This window comes from Stegastes partitus, unplaced genomic scaffold, assembly GCF_000690725.1.
Source record: "Stegastes partitus isolate 25-593 unplaced genomic scaffold, Stegastes_partitus-1.0.2 Scaffold779, whole genome shotgun sequence".
NCBI lineage: Eukaryota > Metazoa > Chordata > Actinopteri > Pomacentridae > Stegastes > Stegastes partitus.
Window position 1 is genome coordinate 207,921 of NW_007578510.1, and position 22,848 is coordinate 230,768.

Consider the following 22,848-nt stretch of genomic DNA (forward strand, 5'->3'; position numbering starts at 1 on the left):
CCTAACTAGAACCTCAGTAATAATCATGACTGAAGTGAAACACTCCCCACGTCACTGAAGTTACAGCATTGGTACCGTACTGACTTGTAGTTGTATTGGTGTAATGGGTGGAAACATGTTCAGCTCAGATGTTTCACTTAGAAATAAATAAATCTGGCCTGTATATGTGACATTAAACATCCAAATGACAAACAGCGACACCTGGTTCAGCTCCGATCAGGTGAAGCAGCCTCGTTATTACCATGCAGAATGATTCTCTATGGCAGCTCTTATCTGATGCTCTGTTTGGTTTATACGTTCGTTTTTGTGAGGACAGCGCCTGATTAAAGATACCTCATCTGTTGTCTCTGGGCTGGTGCAGAAACAGGAACAATCACAGAGCAATAAACGCACCACATAAAACACAAAACTAGCTAAATAATGAGCGTACTGTTTAAACGCAGCGCGTCACTTGTAGCATCAGCAGCAGAGAGCTTCAGGAACAGTCCTTATTATTTATTTCTTCTATTCAGCAGCACCAAGCCGGATCTTTCCTTTTTGTTGTTGCGTAATAAAAGACTTCATTCCAGCAGACTCCAACCTGGTTTCATGTTGCCGTTCTGTCCTCCAGAGAACCGGGCCATAACAGAACCGAGAGGCCAGAGCAGGTTGGAAACACTGGACTAGGACCTTGAAAAGCTATTAAATTACTTGGATTCAGACCTCTGTAACGCTCAGAGGCCCTCGTGCACGCCCCCACCCAGCACTTCACTAGCAGCTCATTAGCATACATGAAGGGGGAACCGGTCCAGTCCAGCCCTGGTGCAGAACCCAAAGTGAGAAGGAAACCCTCCCTTGCATTTAATGCACTCACTAATATTTCATTGTCGTCGTTTGCTAAAGAACAACAGAACCGTCTCATCGGATCAGAACAGATGACGGTGAAGACCCACCACTTCATGAGGAACATGAGCTCTCCGCTCGAGTCCGTCGCTCCAATAATCCTCTCGGGCTGCAGTCCTCTGCCGAAACCTCTGGCCTTCTCACCCTGGACACCAGAAGTACACAAACAAGAGGTCACATGGCTGAAGAGCAAACAAGCTGGGATGTGATGCTCCAGACGTTAGAGTGGAGCTGATCCGATTAAAACAACTGCTGGGACTCTTCAGAGAGAAGAGCAGAGGTCACTCACCTCCTCCTTCTTCCTCTTGCTGCCTCGTTCCTCTGTGTCTCCCGAGGCTTCGCTTGCTGCTTTCCTCTTGCTCTCCTTCTTCTTCTCCTCCTTCTCTTTGTGTTTCTGCATGTACTCTGCTATGAGGTCGGGACAGTCCAAGTTCTCCTCCGGCTCCCATGTGTTGTCCTCACTAGACGAGCAGGTGGAGAAAGAAAGACATGAATGGTGGATGTTTTAATTTAATTACAGTCTGTAGTGATTCAGTTAATACTCTCTGGGGGAAACCAGCCAGCAGATGTGGGGGTAGAGTCTGGTACTCACTCTGAGAAGCCCTTCCACTTGAGCAGAAACTCCACTTTGCCCTTCACCACTCTGCGGTCCAGAACCTTCTCCACCACATACTCCTCCTCTTCCTCCTCCTCTGCTGCTGCTGCTCCTCCTGCTGCTGCTGCTGTAGCTGCTGCAGTTGCTGGTGCTGGTGCTGCTGTCACCGTTGCTGCCGCCGTTGCTGCTGCTGCTGCTGGTGGTGGTGCCGGCGGTGCTGCTGCAGGTGCTGCAGGCTGCTCCTCCTCCTCGGCCTTCTTGCCCTTCTTTCCTGCTACGGCCGCCAGCTTGACGTCTGCTGAGGACAGCTCTGGTGGAGCCCAGAGGAGACACGCAGGGTGACGGTGAACGGGTTAGAAAACCTTACCGAGTGTTAGTTATAGCTGGCATGTGCTGATAGTCAAATACTCTGACTGAAAGACATTTAAAAGCAAATCACGAGGACTGAAAACAAAAGGTTCTGATTAAGTTGAGGCACAGCAAGTGACTGATGAGCAGCCGTCATCACAGATAGATGCAGCAAAAAAACAGGAGATCCAAAAGAAGCAAGACTTCAGAAATCTACAGCCGTCATATTGATATCAGCCGATACCAATCACATGTTTACCTGAGGGTTGATCACGTATGTATCCGACACATTCGATGAACATCAGAAGCGTTCAGACAACACATCACCAGTCTAACCTCTGAAGGCTACAATCATCCTTTTTATCCATTTCTTATTTTTTGTGTGGACCTTGGCCAGAACAAGCGCCTCCTCCGTTCTCGTGGTTACCAGAGTAATGAGCGCCGCCGTTACGCCTGAAAGTGAGCAACAGTGATTTTCTGAAAAGGCCACAGATTTCTAATCAGAGGCGCTCAGAGTGGCTGCACACAAGAAAAGGTGACACGCTCTGAAAATAAAGAGACGCTGGCTGCAGCACCTTTTCTTTAACCTGAGATTCTGACGGCTCAAACTGGCATCAAGAAATCCTCCTTTCACTCTGTTGGACATCACATGCACCGTGTGCGGCCAAACAGCAGCGGCGTCTTCCTTCGCTAATGATCCTCGGCTCGCTGCACACGGCCCGCTAATCGTATTTCAGCCTCAGCTTCCTCACAGAAACGACATTAATATCTGGTGTGTGCTGCTGCTGGTTGCTTCAACAGGTGAGCGTCGGCTAAGAATGAGACCGACGATATTTTGTGCACTGCTCTTTGAAACAGGAGGAAAAACCACTTAAAGCACTAATCAATCAGTTCTTATAAAGTGGATTTCACCACCCACTGAGCCAGTCACTGCTGCACCCTGAAAGTCTGGCCTGAACCATAAAACCCGGCTCTCTCATGCAGCCACAGAGCACCACCTAATAAAAGATCACATTTCAATCTGCTTTTTATAGTCGATAACAATCCATCGATGCGTGCCTGGATGGACTCCGGCACACATCCCCGTGACCATCTACGGACGTCGATGCCAACAGAACCTCACACACATTAACAGGATTTACAGTCCACATACCACGGACCCCTCATGTGGACCACGGCTCAGCAAAAGATCAGATCATCAGAACAAAACAGCCAAAGACTTCTTGGACAGAACAAACTGATGCAAACAATGAGGGTGCAAGCGATCTGAATGAGGAACTATGAGATGATTAACGGACTGATGAGACCCACTAGGAGACCCCAAAATGAAAACCTCAGCTCCCTCAAACTGTGATTCCACATGAAGTGCAGTCCCATCCTGCAGCCTCCCTGTCCAGCTCTGGCCGAACGCTGAGAGGAAGCCATGTTAGGCCCAAACAGAGTGAAAAGAAGTTGAAACCTGAGCATGCAGGGAGAGAAAGGAGGAGGGGTCACCAGATAAAGAGCTGCACCACTCGGAGAACAAACAGCGACAAGCCCAGAACGTCCAACCCGTGCGTCTGGAGAGTGTCTGCCGAGCGGCTCCACTCCAGCGGCCATTTTGGCAGGTATCCAACGCCACGGCTTACTCCAGACACCCAGGTGGGCAGCGAAATGGGGAGCGTGGAATAGTTGGGGCTTTCCAGGAATAACAGACAGCGAGCTCATGAGTACAACAGATGCTGCACAGCCTGAACCTTAGTGAACTTTCGGGCTGCCTGTTTTGTCGGGTCAGTACAGTAACGCTCTCCAGGAACTGGCATCAACAGCAGAAACGTTTTCTACTAACAAGCACTGCGGCGCGTTTTGTTTCTCTGTGCCATACGGCTCCACTGTCGGCGATCTGCTGCTTCATTACCATGACAACAGACGCTGCAGCTCTGATTCCACGTACAACATCCTGCTGTGGTAAACGCCGACTGGACGGCCACACATGGATTAATCCTGCACTGAAAATAGTTCCTGATAAAGGCACCGCTTTCTCCTGTTTGAGGATAATTACAGAGCAGGAAATCTTTCTTACACATGATACGCAACACTGCTGCTCCATCAGACGCAGGTCACTTTTACAATAACGGTCCTCACGGCTCCATTCAGTCACACCCACAGCAGAGAGAGGCACAATGCATGAAATTATATCACCCGCTACACATTACAACGGCCTACATCAGCTCGTAGTGATCTTGTGCATTACCTAAGTTCAGACACGTTAAGTGACACAGAAACGTTAGTGAGATTGGTGTCGCGACTTTTACAGAAAAGTGACCATCGAGACACGAAGCAGACGTCTCAGAGTAACAGACAGGAGTGTGAAAAGGAGCTTTACTGAAACTTTTTAAAGTGAAGTAAACGTCCACAACCCAATTAGACAGGCACACATCTTCAGAAGGTACCAGATCACATTTTACAACCATAAATAAATCATCAGTTTCTACAGAACGCCACCACTGCTGTCATCAAATACACACAATCTGACTTATCGACTAAACCTTGCATACAAAACCACTGTTATGATCGTTTAGAGCGTTTTAGTGCAACACAAGCAGAGTTAGAAAGCACAGTCATCTAAACATCACGACGAGGAAGAAGAAGACAAAAAACAAACAGTAAATCTAAAGAAGTCAAAACACAGCAAATATGGTGAAACATTCATTCTGTGGATGTGGCCACTAGCTCAGTGTGTTACAACCTGCAATACAGAAAACATTTACTTTCCTAATTCGCTCAACCTTCACTAAACTATTAATCAATTACAGTAATCAGGTTATGTGTGCACCTACATTAGGAGAGCTACGACAGCTGCTATGTCGAGGAAAAACTGCTTGTACACAAAACACTTACAGGTGGTTGGATAAATTCAGGATGTGCACATGCAAAGAGTGTTTCTGCAGCAGCACTAGAAGTCCCTCTGCTTTGGCAAAGCTTTGAATGTACACACACAGTTATATGCCTGAAACGATTAAACATGTGAGCAATCAATCTGTGAATACATCCTAACAAACAGCTTCCATGCACACTACTTACACCTGAGAGCAACAGTGGGGACTAAAGGTCGCAACTGGGCCACTGGTTGTGAGTCATTGTGTGTATGTTGAGTTAAATTTTACCATCATTGAGAGATCTGGCTAGAAGGGTGGGTCCTGCAGGGTCCATATTTGTTGGGTAGCTTATATGTCAGTCAGTCGTTGGACCCCAACTGGTGCTGCTGGTGTGATGGACTGAAGAAATCTAATGAAATGCACAGGTAAAGGCGGGAATGAATGGCTGCATAGGAGGCTGGTTACACTTTTTCTTTTTTTCCAGCACCAAAACCACCACAGCTCAGGTGGCAGTTGTTGGACGGTAACTTCGGTTCTGTACCTTCTCCGCCCTCTGAGCCCGACGGAGGGCGGAGCACGTACGGAGATAAAAACGCCGCCGGGTACACATTTCAAACTGTTGAACCAGTAACATCCCAAAAGTTTTCAACCTGAAACCCCCCTTTTTGTTGTTTTTATCTCCTTAGCTGATTGCACGTCGTTCACATGTTGTCGGTGGTTTGCTAGCAAGAGAGGAAAACACCCCGCCTCCACGGCTCCAGAGCGCGACCAGCGAAAAAACGCACACTGCGGCAACTTCACACACATGTGGGCAGATTTAGTGAAAACGGAAGGCTCGTGTGTGCAAAGTGAATATCGCGTCCAGTCCGGTGTTTGGTCAGAACCGGAGCAGCACGTCGTCCTCCCATCATGTCTGCACGCGCTGCAAGCGTCGCGCTGCACGGGCTAAATAACGAACGGATGCTAAGTTCAAACGATTCGGTTCTACTGGATTTGAACGCAACGTTTTTGCAAATTCACCACCAACAAAAAAACCCCCAAACAAACAAATAAAAAAACCCGAGCACAGAGCCGAGCCAGGCGGCCTGACTCCTGCAGCCAGAGGGCAACATGGCTGGCGTGTTTTGCCTCCACAAGCTAGCTACAGCGAGCCTTACCTTTAAAGAGAAAGCTTCGGAGCGCTTGTATGGGCTAAGGGCAGGCCCGAGTGGAGACGCCGAGATTTGAGCGTCTGCTGGGGACGAGGAACGAGCCGAAGACAGGCCAGAGGCGACCAAAAAAACTACCCGAAGGCTCGGCGGCGTGTGTGGAGCGACTTCTCCCGCAATGTGCTTCGCTGCTGAATCACACAATAGCCTCCGCCGCGTCGCTAACAACCAGCTCCGACCCCGTTCTGCCCGCCAACAGCACCACCGGAAATACGTCACTGGGCAGTGTGGTTGCAAGGCATGCTGGGAGTTGAAGTTTTGCGCATCCCACTCGCAACTGCACTACTTAACACTTTGTTGTTTTTTTTAAAAAAAAATGTGTATTACGTTTCAACCAGGAGCAGAAATGCTGCTAAGACACATGAATAAATTAACAAATATTATGAATTTTTTTTATTCTTTAAAATTTCTGCCAAAAAAACAATAATAGGTAATTAATGTCGGGACCACTGTGATCTGTCCTTTGAGGCACTTATATGGATCCTCCTGCTGTGTGATGCTGCAGGTACTTAACCCTTACATGCTGTTTATATTTTACACCTTCATATTAAACTGTCAAGAATTCCCTCATATTCAGTGTCTAAACCACATTTCAACATACAGATCTGTGTAGAATGTCTACATAACCTATGTTACGTTAATAAATGTAATTAAAAATACACATAAAACATGACCTGTACAGATTCACAGTTTCCAGATTCCCTAAAACCACCATTTTCCTTGATTTGACCCACACTGGTAGATCTAAAATCCATCTAAATGGATATACGGGTCAAATTTGACCCAAAACAGCCTCAGAGTACAAAAACTTGTAGCACCTGAACAAGTGTATGAATATATAAATATTTTCATTTTTGTGTATTTTGGGTCACTGTAGAAAAAGTCATCAAATTTCAGGCTGAACAAACGACATTTAGGGTATTTTTACTGCTGTCAAATGTGAAAACGGGTCAAATTTGACCTGAAACAGGATGTCAGTGTTAATAAACCAGAAAGACGCCTACAAACAGCTGATCTGCACTTCCGTCAACTAAAGGTACAAACGGAGTATTTGGTCCTTGTGATGCTTCAGTCCGACCTGCTGCTGCTATGACAGCTGCTCCAGTCATCGCTGCTGTTTCATTTGGATGCTGTATTTTGTCCAGGTTTTAGTGAACAAACTTATCCTATTGGATCTGAGGTGGCCAGTGAGACTTCAGAGGTGGCCGTGGCCCCCTTGGGTCCCCCTTGGAGGCACCTCTGCTCATGAGTTTCCAAAAATCTGCAAAACACAGAAATGTTCTGGATGTGTGTGAAGTTTTAAAGATGAGCAAAACTAAAACACACGAGCTATTAATGAAGAGGTTTATAAATGAATTGTTCTTCCTACTTTTACTACTTGGCCAGATTCATCTGAACAAACGATCACAGTGAAGACAGCCTATGAGGAACTGGCATGAGGTGAAGCTGGATTTAGTCAGCAGAAAGAAATTTATTTCCCCTGGCTCAGTTCCCCATTTCAGCATTCAACGGAAACAGTCTGAGCGGATCAGCAGGCAGGTTGGTACCATTTTTGTCTCTTTTAATATATAAACAGAGCCAGACGGACTCCTGAATATCCCCTTTAAACAAGATCTGACTCGTTTGCTCTGATTTAAGTAGATCATTAAATACTTTTTCCATTGTTGTTCTATTTGGGTAAGCGATGAAAGAAGGAGGCTGGATGGTTCTGATGTCTTTTAACGTGTATATCTTCTGTCTTATCATCTTGAATTGGGAGGATGTTCTGGTGACATTCTTTGCTGTAGAGTTGAAAGGAAATCTCACAGAATCATGTCTGTGTTTTGCTGCCTCTGGCTTGAGGCCAAAGTGAAATGAGTTGTACTAAACACCTGCGATGTATGTATTGTTGAACAATTATTCTGAACTTTCTCTGTTTGGATTGATGCTGCTCTTGTGTGTGGAAAGGGAAGAGACGAGCAGGGAAAATTCCCGGGAGACTGAAATTCATTTGGTTCTCCTTCTTGGTTTGTAACACACCTGAGAAACCAGAGCTCAGGTGAGACTTTATTCCCTTTAGGTGAGACTTTGGTGGTTTGATTCAGTGGAGTCTTCCAAATATATGGACGATAAGGATTTTACTTGTAGTGGGAGCCAACGCTAGACTCTTTGCACTTTCAGTTTCTTCACTGAGCTACTCCTTTGGCACAACGCTGATGTTGTGGACATGTCTTGACTTGAGGAACGAAAGCGGAGTTAGTCAAGGTATTTCTCAAATGTACTTTTTCATGTGTTGTAATGTTTGCTCTTGCATTATAATGGGCTTTTGCTTAGTGTGACCAAATAGTTTTAAAGGTTTTCACACTCTTTCTATATTAAGGCCACACAACACTTAACCCAGAACAGATTTAAATGGAATTTTGTACAAACGTTGATTTTTACTGAGGCATACAGCCAAGGCAGGCAGCAGGCTTTTCTGTGGGTTTTTTTTATTAAAATGAACTGAATATAAAGACATCTTTTCATGTTTTGAGTCATTCTACATACGTACATTAATATTGCCTCCATCCTCTTCATCCTGTAGTCCATTGCAGGGATAACACAGACAGACACGCCCACACTCATAAGCCAAGACTGAGTCTTAAATAATAAATAAAATAATAAATAATAATATTAAATAATTATTCTGTGGAAGCTGCAAAGGACTTAAAAAATTCAAAGGTAAATTAAAAAAACATTGAGTTTTTTTGACCTAAAAAATGACAAAGGTACAAAAACCAATAGGGTTTCTCAGGCCTATGAGAGAGGACAGAATAACAGAACAAAGTCATGACAGACCAGAAAACCAGAAAGGAGATAAAACACTGGCTGGTCAGACCATTTACACACAATAGGGGGACATAAAACACCTGAACTAGCAACAAAAAACACTGAACAGTACAGTTGATCTGCTAAATCAAAATAACAGTAACAAACAAACCCAAAATGTATGTAATTACCCAACACAAGTCAAATAAATGAAGTAAAATTTGAATTAAGACGAACAAGTCCACCCCTAGAAGTAGCGGGCACTTGGTACGGTCTGATTGGCAGCTCTGGTATAAAAGCCCGGTGCTTCCTGGTCGCCATGTTCAGCCTGAAGTCAGTCAAATGGCCACAGCAGGAGATTTGGATCCCCGAGCACCGGTACAACAAAGACTAGTACAACTTTAAACAAACAGCTCAACATACAAAAGTTAAGAAATAGAACTGAAGTACTTCAACAAAGGCTGAATAAGTTACGAGTGTGTTGTTTGAAATGCTAAATGATGCTAAATGATGCTAAACGATGGTAAACGATGCTAAACGATGCTATTTATGTGGTTGTGTTTGTTCAGTGTGAGTGTGTTTCACCTTAAAGCGGTTTCAGATGTTCATGGTTAGACGCCATCACACCCTGTTTAGTAGATGTCAAGCCCAGCCCCACTAACGGACGACAGTTCATATCCGTTGAAGCAGCATTTAAATGTTGTTGTTGCTGTTTGGTGTCTTTAGTGTTTTTTCATTAAACCGTCTAAGCTGTCCTCTGTAAGCCACTGCTGTCTGTGGCTCCACTTTCCCAGCAGTCTTCCTGCATCTCTATGACAAATATAAACTGATCTTGGAGTTCTGTCCATTCGTGACATGCAGGAATCAGAGGTTGTAAATCACAGACCTCCAATCAGTATCCATTAGTGGATCTCTGAGGAATTCTCCTGATCTTACATGTAGAGTCAGGTGAAGATTGGAAGGTGGCTGATGGTATCTCATTTATGGTTCAGACACAAACCGCTTTCCAATTTAATGCCAATGACATCATTTTAAGAGAAGTCCTGAAGTTTGAGGTTTATGGTGCTTTTCTGTGTAGCAACAACGTGATGCACATAGTCAACAACAAGACTCTAAAAGGCTGTGGCATTCAAGCTGTGACTGGTATAAAGGGGGCCAAAGGAAGCCAAGAAAGCCTTCATCACAACACGGCACCATCTCCAGCAGCCCGGACTGGTGACCCGAGGCAGATAGACTCCACAGGTTCATGCTGCTGATGCCAAAGTTCTGTCTTGGATTTCAGTTCTTGGCTGACAAAACTGGAACCCAACATGTTTTTCTGCTTTTGTCGCCCACATGCCTCAGGGCTGGATGTGTTGTTGCTGTAGACTCTCTGTCATCTCCAACCAGTCTGACCTCTGACCTCCGTCAGATGTTTCTTGTTCTTCACCATTCTGAGTAAACGCTGGAATCTGTTGTGGTGAAATTTAAGGAGTTCCTTAGTTTCAGAAATATTTAAACCAGCCACCAGGAATCAGACCAAGGCCAGAGCCTTCACATTTCTACCTTATCCTGATGATTAACGATGGATATTACATGAAACCCCTGACCTGTATCTACAGAGGTTTATCATACTTTTGGACCGTTTCTCGTACTATGTCTGGTCTGGAGAGGAATATCATGGAGAGAATATCAGTGCTCAGAGACACTAAAGTATAAAATGTAAATGGTTTGTTGGTCTTCTGTGTGATCCTCTGAGTAGCCTTCTGAAGCCGATGTCTGATGATCACACTGTCCTCTGGTTTGAGCAGATACCGGTCATGGTGTCGCACGTGGAGCTCCTCCTGGAAGTTCTGCAGGACTTGGGGACTGATGAGCTCAAGCATTTTCAGTTTCTCCTGAGGCAGACTGGCATCATAGAGGGTTTCCCAGCTATCCCAAAATGCCGCCTTGAGAAGGCCGACAGGCAGGACACGGTGGATGAGATGGTGCAGGCCTACAGCCTTCATGGAGCTCTGCGGATCACAGCCGAAGTTCTGAGGAAGATCAGCAGGAATGATTTAGTGGAGTGTATTCCACAAAGTGATGCTCAGCCTGGCAGTAAGTCCTGCAATCTAAAGTCCAGTTTCACATTAACAGACACAAGATACTGAATCTTTCACTCATGTGGTTTCCACCAGAGTGAAAGTCAAGGCCTCCCTGAACATTTTCTTTCTCTTTGCATCTCTCTCAGATGCTGCTGCTGATGTTGGTGAGACTTTAAGGACCACAGGAGCTGGTTCTGTTCAGCAGGCGGTTCCTTCTTACCCTCCTGCCCCTGAGTTACAGGCTGAAGGTGAAGCTGCATCAGTTCGTTTGGGGTTTAGCAGCTGCTCTAATAATTTCATGCCATGTTTTTGTGGTTTGCATCCGCTGCACATGTGAAACCGTTCTGATGAGCAAACAGCTGTTGATTCAGGATTATGAGCTAAAATCTACCTGAAATGGATTTTTAGAAGGTTGTGGGAACCTTTTAAGCAGCTCAGATTATTTTTAGACTTTTTGAGACTATTTCATGCATTTTTAGTTTTTTTTGGTTTCCATGTTATTTATTGATCCACAGATGCACACACCAGCAGCCTTCAGTCTGTGGCTCTGCTCATAAATGTTATAAAACGTTCAGGGGTTATATTTAAACACTATTTAACACTTAATAATGTGACTTTACTCCATTCAGATTTGTTGGTGCAAGGAGCAACACCTCCACAACCAATCACGTCGTACCAACGCGTGCTCCAGTCAAACCTCCACAACAAGTATATGTGTGTCCTCGAGGGGTCGTCGAAGCAGAAGGACAAGAAACTTCTGGATGACATCTACACTGAGCTCTACATCATAGACGGGAAAGATGAGGACGTCAGCAGGCAGCATGAGGTCAGGCACGTTGAGCTGGCACCCAGAAGGCCACAAGGAACCGAGAGGTCGATTCAGCACAACGACATTTTCAAACACCCGTCTGGGGAAAACACGCCCGTGAGGACAGTTCTGACTCATGGGATTGCAGGAATCGGCAAGACGTTCCTCGTACACAAGTTCATCCTGGACTGGGCCGAAGGAAGAGCCAATCAGGACATGCATCTCACGTTCCTCTTCACCTTCCGCCAGCTGAACTTACTGAGGGGGAGGAGGTTTCGTCTTGCTGAGCTCATACACAAATGTATCCGGGAGAGCCAAGACATCGAAAAGGAGACTCTTAATTACATCTTCAGAAAACTGCAGACTTCAGGAAACACCAACTACGACAAGAGTAAATTTAAACTTCTGTTTGTGCTCGACGGTCTGGACGAAAGCCGCCTTCACCTCAACTTCTGCGACAAGGACGAATGTTCTGCTGACGAGCCGCTGTTGGTGAATGAATTGCTGTCAAACCTCATCCAGGGGAAGCTGCTCCCCGCCGCTCGCCTCTGGATAACCACGCGACCAGCAGCGGCCAATCAGATCCCTCTTGACTTTGTGGACATCATGACAGAGGTGAGAGGGTTCACCGACCCACAGAAGGAGGAATATTTCAGGAAGAGGTTCAGAAATGAGCAGATCTGTGGCCGTATCATCTCCCACGTGAGGACATCACAAAGCCTCCACATGATGTGTCACATCCCAGTGTTCTGCTGGATCACTGCCACGGTTCTGACGCAGATGTTAGGAGAAGGTGAGAACAAAGAAATTCCTCAAACTCTGACCGAGATGTATGCAAAGTTCTTGGTGTTTCAGATCAAACAGACCGCCAAAAAGTATGGCACGAATGAGAACATGAAGATCATTAAATCGCTGGCGAAGCTGGCGTTTCACCAGCTGGAGAAACGAAACCTGATCTTCTACGAGACGGATCTGAAGAACAGCGGCATTCACCTGAGCGACGCGTCGGTGTACTCGGGGGTGTTCACGCAGATCTTTCAAGAGGAAGATGGACTGAATGCAGACAAGATGTTCTCTTTTGTTCATCTGAGCATCCATGAGTTTTTGGCAGCTGTTTTTGTGGTCCTGTCACTCGTAAACGACAGCAGTGATGTGATGGCTGAACCGCAAACACTTCTCGAATACCTCAACATGCTGTTCCAGAAAGCATCTGCAACTGAAGTCTATAAGAAAGCCGTGGATAAGGCCTTGCAGAGTCCAAACGGACACCTAGACTTGTTCCTCCGCTTCCTCCTGGGCCTGTCCTTGGAGTCCAATCAGACTCTCCTACGAGGTCTCCTGAAGCAGAAAGCAAACAGCAAAGACACCAACCAGGAACTTGTGAAATACATCAAAAAGAAAATCAGGGAGAATCCGTCCCCAGAGAGATGCATCAACCTGCTGCACTGCCTGAGCGAACTGATGGACAGTTCGCTGGTGGACGAGATCCAACACTACCTGAGAGCAGGAAGCCTCTCCACAGCCCACGTGTCTCCGGTCCAGTGGTCAGCTCTGGTCTACGTGTTACTGTTGTCTGAAAAAGAGCTGGACGTGTTTGACCTCCAGAAATACTCCAGATCAGAGGAGGTTCTTCTGAGACTGCTGCCACTGGTCAAAGTCTCCACGACTGCCCTGTAAGAACCTGTTTTAAGTTATTTAAACGCTTACAGTCGGATGATATGGTTCAATATATCTATAGAGTGGAGGTTGTCATCACTCTGCTGAGATTCTCCAGCTGTCCAGACATTAAACATCACAACAACGTACAGCAGCATCCCATAGTCACATCATTCTCTCCTGATGAGACTGAATACGAGGTGCTTTGTATGTCCTCAGTCAGCTGTTTGTCAAAACAAAATGCCTTCCTGAACCCACTCTGTCTGATTCCTAACTTCAGGCTGAGCCAGTGCGAGCTCTCACACTCGTCCTGTGAAGCTCTGGCTTCAACGCTCAGCTCGCAGTCGTCCAGTCTGAGAGAGCTGGACCTGAGCTACAACAACATCCAGGATGCAGGAGTGAAGCTTCTCTCTGCTGGACTGGAGAGTCCACACTGCAAACTGGAGACGCTCAGGTCAGTGCTCTTGATGCTGTTTAAATGAAGTGAGGGCTTTTATGTGCACTACTGTATCCTCCACTGGGCTGCATTCTGTGCTCTTGTGATGCTCTCGTTGTTAGGATTCACATTTTCTCTCCTTCCTGTTCCAGCAGTTGGTTGGAGCCACTGCCTAATAATGAACCTTTTTTTTTTGCATTTTATCAGAAAGAACATTCATTTTCATTACAAGAATAATCACGATGGACGCTGATATTGCATTTATATCGATTCCACTGGTGTTATGTCTTTATGTAGAACCGTTGTTCCCACCACAAGAACCTCTTTCAGGGCCGTTCTTGGGGTAAATATTCCTGATCAGCTGTGAAAAACTGGTGGGTGTCGACACCGACGGGTCGCACTTGGAGAAGACAGCTGGTCTAGTCGGGGTGGACAACAAGCGCCATTTTTCTGTGCCCTTGATGCTAAATTCAACATAAGGGCAAACACATTAAATTGTTCTCGTGCTCCTAGAACCGGAGTTGCGTCCAGTAACTGCCATTTTCCTTTGTACCGGTGCACGAGGAGGTAACGCTGAAGCTGTCAGATCCGACACTGCAGTGAAAAGAGAAAGCCTGAAAGATCTGATCACATGGATGTTCCTGCACCTCGCGTTGGCCCCAAGTCGGCTGTAGCCACCCACAGCCGCAGCGACACCATTTAAAGGAGCAAGATGTGTTATGAATGTGTTTGCTGATGATATCAAAGCAAGAGTCCACATGTAATTAAGGTCAAAAACAGAAATCCAGGTGATCAAACTAAGTTCAGAGCCAAGAGGAGCATGGACAGCACAAGTGAATGAAGCTTTGTCATACGCAGGTTGTCGCGCTGTAAGCTCACCTCGGGAGGCTGCGCTCCGTTGGCCTCGGCCTTGAACGTCAGCCCCTCCCGTCCCAAAGACGTGGACCATCGTACCAGAAATCCAGGAGCGAAGCAGCTAACTGTGAAACCTTCCATCATAACAACGTAAGGATTGTACAGCTGGCTGAAGCACACCAGAAAACTGTTAGTGTTCACGCTGCCTGTGGATTTTATTTCTTGTTAATTGTCTTTTTTTCTTAGACCGGGATCCTGTGAGCTCTGCCTACACAGTGAGGGCCAGTACTCCAGCCTCAGAGAGCTGGACCTGAGCAACAACGACCTGCAGGATGCTGGAGTGAAGCAGCTTTCTGCTGGACTGGAGAGTCCACACTGCAGACTGGAAAACCTCAGGTCTGTTCACTTTGTTTTCTTACTCTAAGTTTGTTTCTGTCACATCTGTCATGCTCTAACACTTTTGGTACAACCCAGAAGAAAAAATAACTCAATTAAATTTTTGTTCAGGCTCAGCTTGTGCTGGATGTCGGAGAAAGGCTGTGACTATCTAGCCTCAGTGTTCCGGTCCAAGCCCTCCAGTCTGAGGAAACTGGACCTGAGCAACAACGACCTGGGCGACCCGGGAGTACAGCTGCTGTCAGTTGGACTAGAAAGCTCATACTGTAGACTGGAAAGCCTGAGGTTGGTAGTCCTGAAGCTTTGTTTTTGTATAAAGAGAATTAAATCTTAACATCTGCATGTACGAGGTGTGTCAGAGAAGGTCCAGGACTGGTGTCACTAAAGATAGATCTCAAGCTACCAACCAGGAGTTTCTCCTTCAGACCATCAACCAGCTCGTCTACAGAGGTCCTGCAGCGTTTGCTTCGTCCAGAAGAGGCAGAGTTGTGTCAGGACCAGTGGAGGCTGCGTCACCATGACAACCTGCTCACAGCGTCCTGAGCATCCCACAGCTCCTGCTGAGGAGAACATCTCCTCCCTACTCACCCCACCTGGCTCTGTGGGGTTGGTTCCTCTTCCCCAAGCTCAAGGGCTCATCAAGGAGACCCGTTTAGAAGACGTGGACGACATCAAGATGGCTGTGAGGACGGAGCTGAGAGGATCCTGAAGAATCCTTCCAGGAGGGCATGGCGGCCTGAAGAGAAGGCTGGAGGAGGGTGGTGGACTCCAGGAGGGTTACTGGGAAGGAGAACACTGGTAGTTTGGATTTGAAATCTATCTCTTGTGACACCAGTCCTGGAACTTTTCTGACCCATCTGTGACAGTAAAAGTGTGAAAGTGATGTAAATGTGCACGTCTGACAGTTTGTCAGGCTGCCTGGTGACGGAGCAAGGCTGTGGTTCTCTGGCCTCCGCTCTGAGCTCCAATCCCTCCCACATGAGAGAGCTGGACCTGAGCTACAACCATCCAGGAGAGTCCGGGGTGAAGCTGCTTTCAGCTGGACTGGAGGATCCACAGTGGAGACTGGACACCCTCAGGTAAACATGGCTCATATACTGGGCTTTCACAGTGCCAGAGACGGTCCCTGCTGTGCTTTCTAAAGGTTGAATATTTTCTAATATTTGGGAACTTCTAGAGCGGATCCAAACGTGGCTGAGTGGTCAGTACGTTCTCCCCTTCACTCTACATGTTAAGAAACCTGCACCTGCAATCACACTCACGTTTATTCGTTCTGCTTTGACGGACCAACAGAAGACCCAGTAAAAGTTTAAGGAAGTTTTAGAACTAAACTTGTGGGGAGTCGTGGTGGAAATGCAGCTGTTTTAAATGTGGGTATTTCTACTGTGGCTACGGCCTGCGATCCAACATTAGGTCGTCAGCCAACCTCAGTATGACTTCCTTACCTGCCTGGTAAGGATAACCCCATAGAGCTGATGATGACACAGTGTCCCCTCGTCTTCCCTTTAGGGTCGATCACTGTGGAGAGTCCAGAATGCTGCCTGGGCCTAGAAAGTGTAAGTACCAATGAAGAAGAGCAGCTCCTGTCCTGGCTTTCTCTATACGGGCAGCGCTGTACTGCAGCCTCACTGCAGTTTGCAACCTAGAGCTCTTCAGAGTTTTCTCATCGGAAAAGAATATGAATCTTTATCTACACACCTCATCTTTTTCATGTCATTTCTACGCTCTTTAGGCTTTTTGTCATTTTACGCCGTTTAAATATCTAAAATGGAAAGAGTTAAACATACGACTTTTCACCTGCTTCACCAGAAGATGACGTTTAAATTAAAATGTGACCTTGACATCTGTGAAAATGAAAAAACTAATCGTGTGAGTTCGAGCTACGTTCTAAGTGGAGTCTTCTGTCCTCCTGCCAGATGCCTGTGAACTCACACTGGACCCAAACACAGCGTACAAGAACTTCCTCCTGTCTCAGGATCGCAAGACGGCAACTGTGGTTAGCGAGCAGCAGCCGTATCCGGATCACCCAGACAGGTTTCAGTTCAGGCGCCAGGTTCTGTGTACAAACGGCCTGACTGGGCGGTGCTACTGGGAGGTGGAGTGGAAGGGACCGGTTTCAGTGGGAGTAGCGTACAGAGGAATCGAGAAGAAAGGCAAAGCGGACGACTCCCTGCTTGGGTGGAACAAGAAGTCGTGGGGGTTGGACTACAGGAACGTTGCTTGGTACAACGGAAAGGGCACCGTCTCATCGGTACCGTCCTCTCGCAGTCCCTGCAGGGTGGCGGTGTATCTGGACTGGCCCGCTGGCACTCTGTCCTTCTACAGGGTCTTCTCAGACACTCGGACCCACATCCACACCTTCCACTGCACCTTCACCGAGCCGCTCTACCCGGTGCTGGAGGTTATTGGTACCGGCTCTTTTGCATCACTGTGCACTCAGGCTGCCACAAACGACAACTTTGACAGTCAGCTGGTCACCGACTATTTTTGTGATTAGTCTGATTTTTCTTTGCTTCATTTGTCTGTGACATGAAACGTAGCTGCAAAATCAAATGAGGTAGGAACTGAAACTAGACTTTATCCACAAAAAATAAGTTCTGGTCTCACTCAGATATAACAAAAGTGCATTTTGTGCTCAGTGCTCATGACTGAGTTCCATCATTGTGGTGAAGTGGGATCTGCTTGGTGGGTTGTTATCACGGTCATCTGGGTTGAACTGCTCGATCGTCTCTCTGAAACCTCGATCACAACCATGAACAGGGTCTCATGTCCGTCACCAACATGTTCTAGATTTCCTCAGTCAAGAGATTTTCCTGTTGTTGGCTTCATAACAAAGTCGTCCAATGAAGAGGAACGTATTTTTTTAGTTCTGTGACAGAGCGTCAGAAAACATTAGCGTTTCCACATCCGTCCATCATCTCTACACCTTCATCCTCACTACGGTCATGGGGGGCGGAGCCTATCCCAGCTGACTCAGGGTGAAGGCAGGTTCACCTGGACAGGTAACCAGTCTATCACAGGGCTACACTTAGAGACAGACAACCAAGCACACTCACATTCACACCTACGGACAATTTACAATCACCAATTAACCTCAGCATGTTTGTGGACTGTGGGAGGAAGCCGGAGAACCCGGAGAGAACCCACGCTGCACAGGGAGAACATGGAGACTCCACGCAGGAAGATCCATATGTGCATATGGACACGTGACGGCCTTGCAAACAAAAGCAAACGCGTGTTTTTCCAGAGAACCAGAGACTCTTCTTGTGCACCGGCAGTAAGGACAGCAAGTGTGTCACGATCGGATCTGGTTCAGCTGCTGTTAGTCTTCATGTTGGGTCCATCAGGGCTGGTGGAGGCTAACAGCACAGAGTGGCTTCCTGTGGAGAACATAAGAGTCACGTGGTTCAGGTGTTGCTGTTTCCTGACATTGTTATAAATATAATAAACCATGATGTAGTGAGCACAACGTAAACTACAACTAATGGATGCTAAAAAAGAAACTTAACAGTGTTACTACATAAAAACTAAGGCAATCCTGCCATCTAGTGGCCGAAGCATAACGGTGCAGTTTGACCAAATCTGGGCTCCAATGTTTAAAACAAAACCTCAAACTGTCGCTGATCAGACATAAAATTTCTTAGTGGAGAGTTTCATTTATGAGATTTGCACAAAGAAGCTAATCACTCTATAGCCTGGCTGTCATTCACTTTTAATTATGTATTAATTAGTCTATTTATTTATATATTTTAGTCTGTTTTATCTTTTTTCAGATTTTACTTTATTATAAATGTCTTTTTTTTCCTCCTCTTAATTTTTTCTTTATTCTTTCTTTTGCTTAAATTGCCTCTGGTGTTTCCTCATTGTGAAATTCATGGAGTTTATTTATAAAATTTAAGCTGAGTTTGCACGTTTAGCAGCTCATCAGTCATTCATCATCGTACATGTAACACAGAGGAGTGAAGTCCTGTTTGAGAAGTTAGTTAGTGACTGTTTAAAGAAAGAAGATTCACTGATGTCTCATAAAATGTTCATGTCTTATCAGGGCCATTTAAAACGAACCCTAAACCGACTGTATTTTAGACAATTAGAATAATTACTGGACCTTTAATCGCTGATAGAGACGAGTTTGATCTTCATGTGTGAAGCAGTGCAGGTTGATTTCAGGGCGATGTGAAGCTGTAGGATGTAAAAGAAACACAAGACGGTGTGAAGAACCTGCAGAATGGGTTTAAAAATGAGTAAAAATGGATGTGAGGACGGTAAACGGATCCGATCACCGGACAGAACCAGGTGCTTTATGGAAGGGCAGCATGTCAGGAACAAACATCTGTAGTGAACAGAACCGGACTGACTGGGTCAGCTGTAGAGAAGCTGAAGACACACGTCAGCGCACCAACAGCGTCTCAGGTGTGTCGTTAACCTGCTGGAGGCTGATTGGTGGAGGAGGAAGAACACGTGACCGGATCAAATAAAGAGAACGGAAGCTAAACATAAACTATTAAATGAATCGAGGAAGAAACTGAAGTGAGCAGCTCGACTGTATGGGACGTATTATTATATATATTATAGCATTCTCATAACATATGAGCATGTTTCAGGGTTACCACAACAGAACCAGAGTCTGTCCTCGTCTTTGCCAGTGAAGGACTCTGAAGACAAGCAGACGGCGATGAGCTCGATGTGGATGACCTCCTGATGAACACACTCGTTCCTGAGGCTCAGACTGAACGCCTGCTGCTGGAGGCCTTAACAGAGGATGGTGGAGATCCAGGTGCTGGTGAAAGCATCAGAAATGATCTAAAAACATCAGGTTCTCTGTAGCAGGTAGATCCCAAACAGTGACAGCATCAGGCTCACAGAACCAGACTCGGCTGCTCGTCTTCATCCACTGATGATCTGGAAGTGACTGGTACCGGTTCTGAGCGGGATAAACGCCGTCATGATGCAGGACGTACAGCAGCCGGGCCTGCAGATGATGGTACTTCTTTAGGGTCGTACTGGAGCCACACGAGTCATCTGTTCATGTCTGACTCACTTCAAGTCGTTTCCATGTTGTGTTCTGTCTCTGCTTTTGTTATTCTGCCAACAGACTCAGAAAACCTCCAGAACTTTATAAATGGATCCGTTTGGAAGCTTCTGTTGTGCTACATGTATAAAAACTCAAAGAGCGACGCCTCTGATGCTCAGAGTTTCATCTGTTGTCCTTTAAATCTGTCTTCTGTGAGTCACTCGCTCCACTGAGGAGCAGTTGATCCACCGGTAGCTTTCCTGAGGTGAGTGCTGATTATTATGAGCAATTTGAGGATAAATATAAAGTAACAGGAGTGTCGTTGGTGCTCCTCAGACCACCATGGAAGGGAATAATGATAAAGACGGGTGAAAGAATTAAAAGTACACTAAACAGATAAATGACAAGTGGCACAAAAATCCAGGTTCTGGCACTTGAGGTGGGTCAGAACACCCAGAAGAAGGCCTCTAGTCCTCCGAAATAAAGGCCTGTTGCTTTTCAAACCCACCTGGACCTGTTTTTATGCCTTTTTTAAAAATAATAATGTTCTACCACCTTTTAATTTAAGGAATTTATTGTGTATGGTACTTTTTCTCACTTTACTTAACTCCAGTAACTTCGTCACGATGTTGTGTTTGAACGCTGCAGTACCGACATTGGCCACCAGGTGGGGGTTGGGAGCCGGTTCAGGCCCAGCTGGTGGTTGATCCTCTGGATGGAGTCCTGGTGGTACCACTGCTGTCACCACAGGCAGCTGCAGGGCTCCTGCTGCTGCCACCAGGTCTATAAGTAACGCAGCTTTCTGTCTTAAGCAGAAGAGCTGAAAACACACCAGAGTGGATGAGAGATGAAGCTCTGGTGGTGAAGTCAGGGAGGAAGCAGGATGTGTTTGACACCAGCCGGGTCTCAGAGAGCCTGAATCAGGTGCTGCAGGCTGTGATATAACTCCTCTCTAAACGGGCTGGAAATACACCCGTTTGATTTGGTCTCTCAGTATGATAACTTTGAAATATACGACGTGGATCCGGCACCGGAAGGAAAGTGTGAGGATTTATTCCCTCCATGATTCTGGGCAGAAGATGAACCGAGTGGAAGCTGACAGACGAGCTGGTTGATGCTCAGTCTGCAGGTGACACCAAGAGCTGAGCAGTTAAACTCCGTCAGATCATCTAAATACCTCCATAAATACCCTGTCAGAGCATTTATTCACTCATTATTACATTTAATCTGATGCTGTAGGCCTCTTAAATAATATATCACATGTTCTAATAACATTTATAAATCACAATATTTAAATTTTTAAGTAGCATTTTGTTTTCTTTCAACAGCGTTAATTTAATAATTCTATTCCTTTTTATTTTTTACAATTGATATTTTTATGAAATTGTAGTTGTATATTATTGCTTTTTAAAAATATATATATTTAAACAAAAAAAGCATTATTAAAGCCTAAAACTAAATGTGTTGTAATGTGTCGGATTGACCTTTAATTTTTATTGTATTTTAAAAACCTAAAATAATTAACAGAGACTCAGCGTTGTGATGCTTTTTGTTAATTTATTTTAAATTCATTTATTACATGCAAAATATCATATTTTAGAAATATAATAAAATAGTTTTGCTTTAACTAAAAAAAAATTAACGCACACACACACACACACACACACACACACACACACACACACACACACACACAGTAGTGCCTCATATGTGTTTATAAATAAAATAGCTATTTTTCTTGTAAAAAATACAAAATGCAGAATTATATAAAAATACTGTGTAAAATTCTAACTATAAAGATGCAGTTAAATAATGTGACGAGGGTCATTTGTCTGATCATCGTGTTGAAATATATGTAAAACAAATTTTTAAAAATGGAATTTAAAAATATTCAAACCAATATTTAACCATCAGCTTCCAACCAGTGGTCTGCATCTTATCAATAGATCAATAGATCAATAGATCAATACATAGATGTCTGTATCTTATCAATAGAGCAATATCTAGGTGGTGTAATTGCATTTTCAGCCAGCAGAGGGTGCAGCGGTGCAGACTCATCTCAAGACAGGAGAATAAACTTCAGAGCTGCATCAGAACCTCTCACTTCAACCACAGGCCGGTGGAAAAGTGTCAGAACGAGTCTCAGTTGAAACTCTACAACAAACCTGTCACTGAGTTTACATGGACGAACGCTTTATCAACGTCAGGGGAACATTCAGGCGTCCGTACATTAAAAATACAAAACACCAGAAATACAAGAACAAAGAAAAACAGCAGCAGCATGTGATGAGCAGCAGTGCATGAATACTAGTTAGTATACGGGACACAGTGCACATGTGCAGAAATATAGAAAAACACAACAAACATCCAGCTTGTGGGTCTGTAACGGCACAAAAAGAGTCCAGAACCAATCAGATCAAATGTTTAAAAAGTTAAAATCCTACATTTATGTTGGAAAAAGGGTAAAAAAAAAACAAGCTTTTAAAATTCCAAATCAAATCAAACAGCTTTACCTGATCAATAATATCACAAAACAAACACACAGAGCTGGAATGAGAGCGGATACCAGGTCCAGACAGGTCAGAACCAAGTTACAGCAGCAGGTCCAACAGAAACTAACACGCTGAAGCAGAGTTAGTAGGATAGTAGCTAAACTTACAGGCTGAGCAGAACCAGTCAGGACAGGAAGGAGGAAGACTAGACATCACAATAATAAGGATGAACAGAACAACAAGGCAGGTGACCAGAACCAGCGACCCAGTTTGTGTGTTTATTAAGGCAGCAGCTGGTTTAATCACACCCCAGTACAGAATACACATCACAACACAAACCAGTCCACATCGAACCAACAATACAGCACAACCTCCCACGTTGATTATCGGTCCATCCTCCTCCTCCTCCTCCTCCTCTTCCTCCTCCTCTTCCTCCTCCTCCTCCTCCTC

General features: G+C 45.4%; 3 protein-coding genes and 1 long non-coding RNA gene across 4 annotated transcripts in view; 2 read left to right on the forward strand and 2 right to left on the reverse strand.

Annotated features, from left to right (window-relative positions):
* LOC103364778 (chromobox protein homolog 1-like) overlaps nucleotides 1–1,647 on the reverse strand; it is a gene marked incomplete at its 5' end in the record, with an annotated part of 5,289 nt that extends 3,642 nt beyond the window's left edge. Inside the window, 3 exons of the mRNA XM_008292027.1 lie at nucleotides 933–1,027; nucleotides 1,172–1,343; nucleotides 1,475–1,647. Of these exons, the coding sequence (XP_008290249.1) occupies nucleotides 933–1,027; nucleotides 1,172–1,343; nucleotides 1,475–1,647 (440 nt within the window). The remainder of the gene's footprint in view (nucleotides 1–932; nucleotides 1,028–1,171; nucleotides 1,344–1,474) is intronic.
* A 9-nt stretch (nucleotides 1,648–1,656) lies between these two features.
* Nucleotides 1,657–6,089, reverse strand: LOC103364774 (uncharacterized). The gene is made up of 3 exons (XR_520569.1): nucleotides 5,841–6,089; nucleotides 4,972–5,092; nucleotides 1,657–1,787 (listed from the first exon to the last, which is right to left on the reverse strand). It is a non-coding gene; the product is annotated as an uncharacterized LOC103364774 (long non-coding RNA).
* Nucleotides 6,090–10,569: 4,480 nt separating this feature from the next.
* On the forward strand, nucleotides 10,570–16,491 carry LOC103364776 (NACHT, LRR and PYD domains-containing protein 3-like). The gene is made up of 9 exons (XM_008292025.1): nucleotides 10,570–10,757; nucleotides 10,891–10,992; nucleotides 11,374–13,225; nucleotides 13,489–13,662; nucleotides 14,503–14,649; nucleotides 14,746–14,895; nucleotides 15,007–15,180; nucleotides 15,801–15,974; nucleotides 16,405–16,491. The coding sequence occupies exons 1-9, from the start codon at nucleotides 10,643–10,645 to the stop codon at nucleotides 16,463–16,465; spliced, it is 2,949 nt and encodes a 982-aa protein (XP_008290247.1). The 5' UTR covers nucleotides 10,570–10,642; the 3' UTR covers nucleotides 16,466–16,491.
* On the forward strand, nucleotides 16,169–17,861 carry LOC103364775 (neoverrucotoxin subunit beta-like). The gene is made up of 2 exons (XM_008292024.1): nucleotides 16,169–16,451; nucleotides 16,812–17,861. The coding sequence occupies exons 1-2, from the start codon at nucleotides 16,430–16,432 to the stop codon at nucleotides 17,390–17,392; spliced, it is 603 nt and encodes a 200-aa protein (XP_008290246.1). The 5' UTR covers nucleotides 16,169–16,429; the 3' UTR covers nucleotides 17,393–17,861.
* The last annotated feature ends 4,987 nt before the right edge of the window (nucleotides 17,862–22,848 follow it).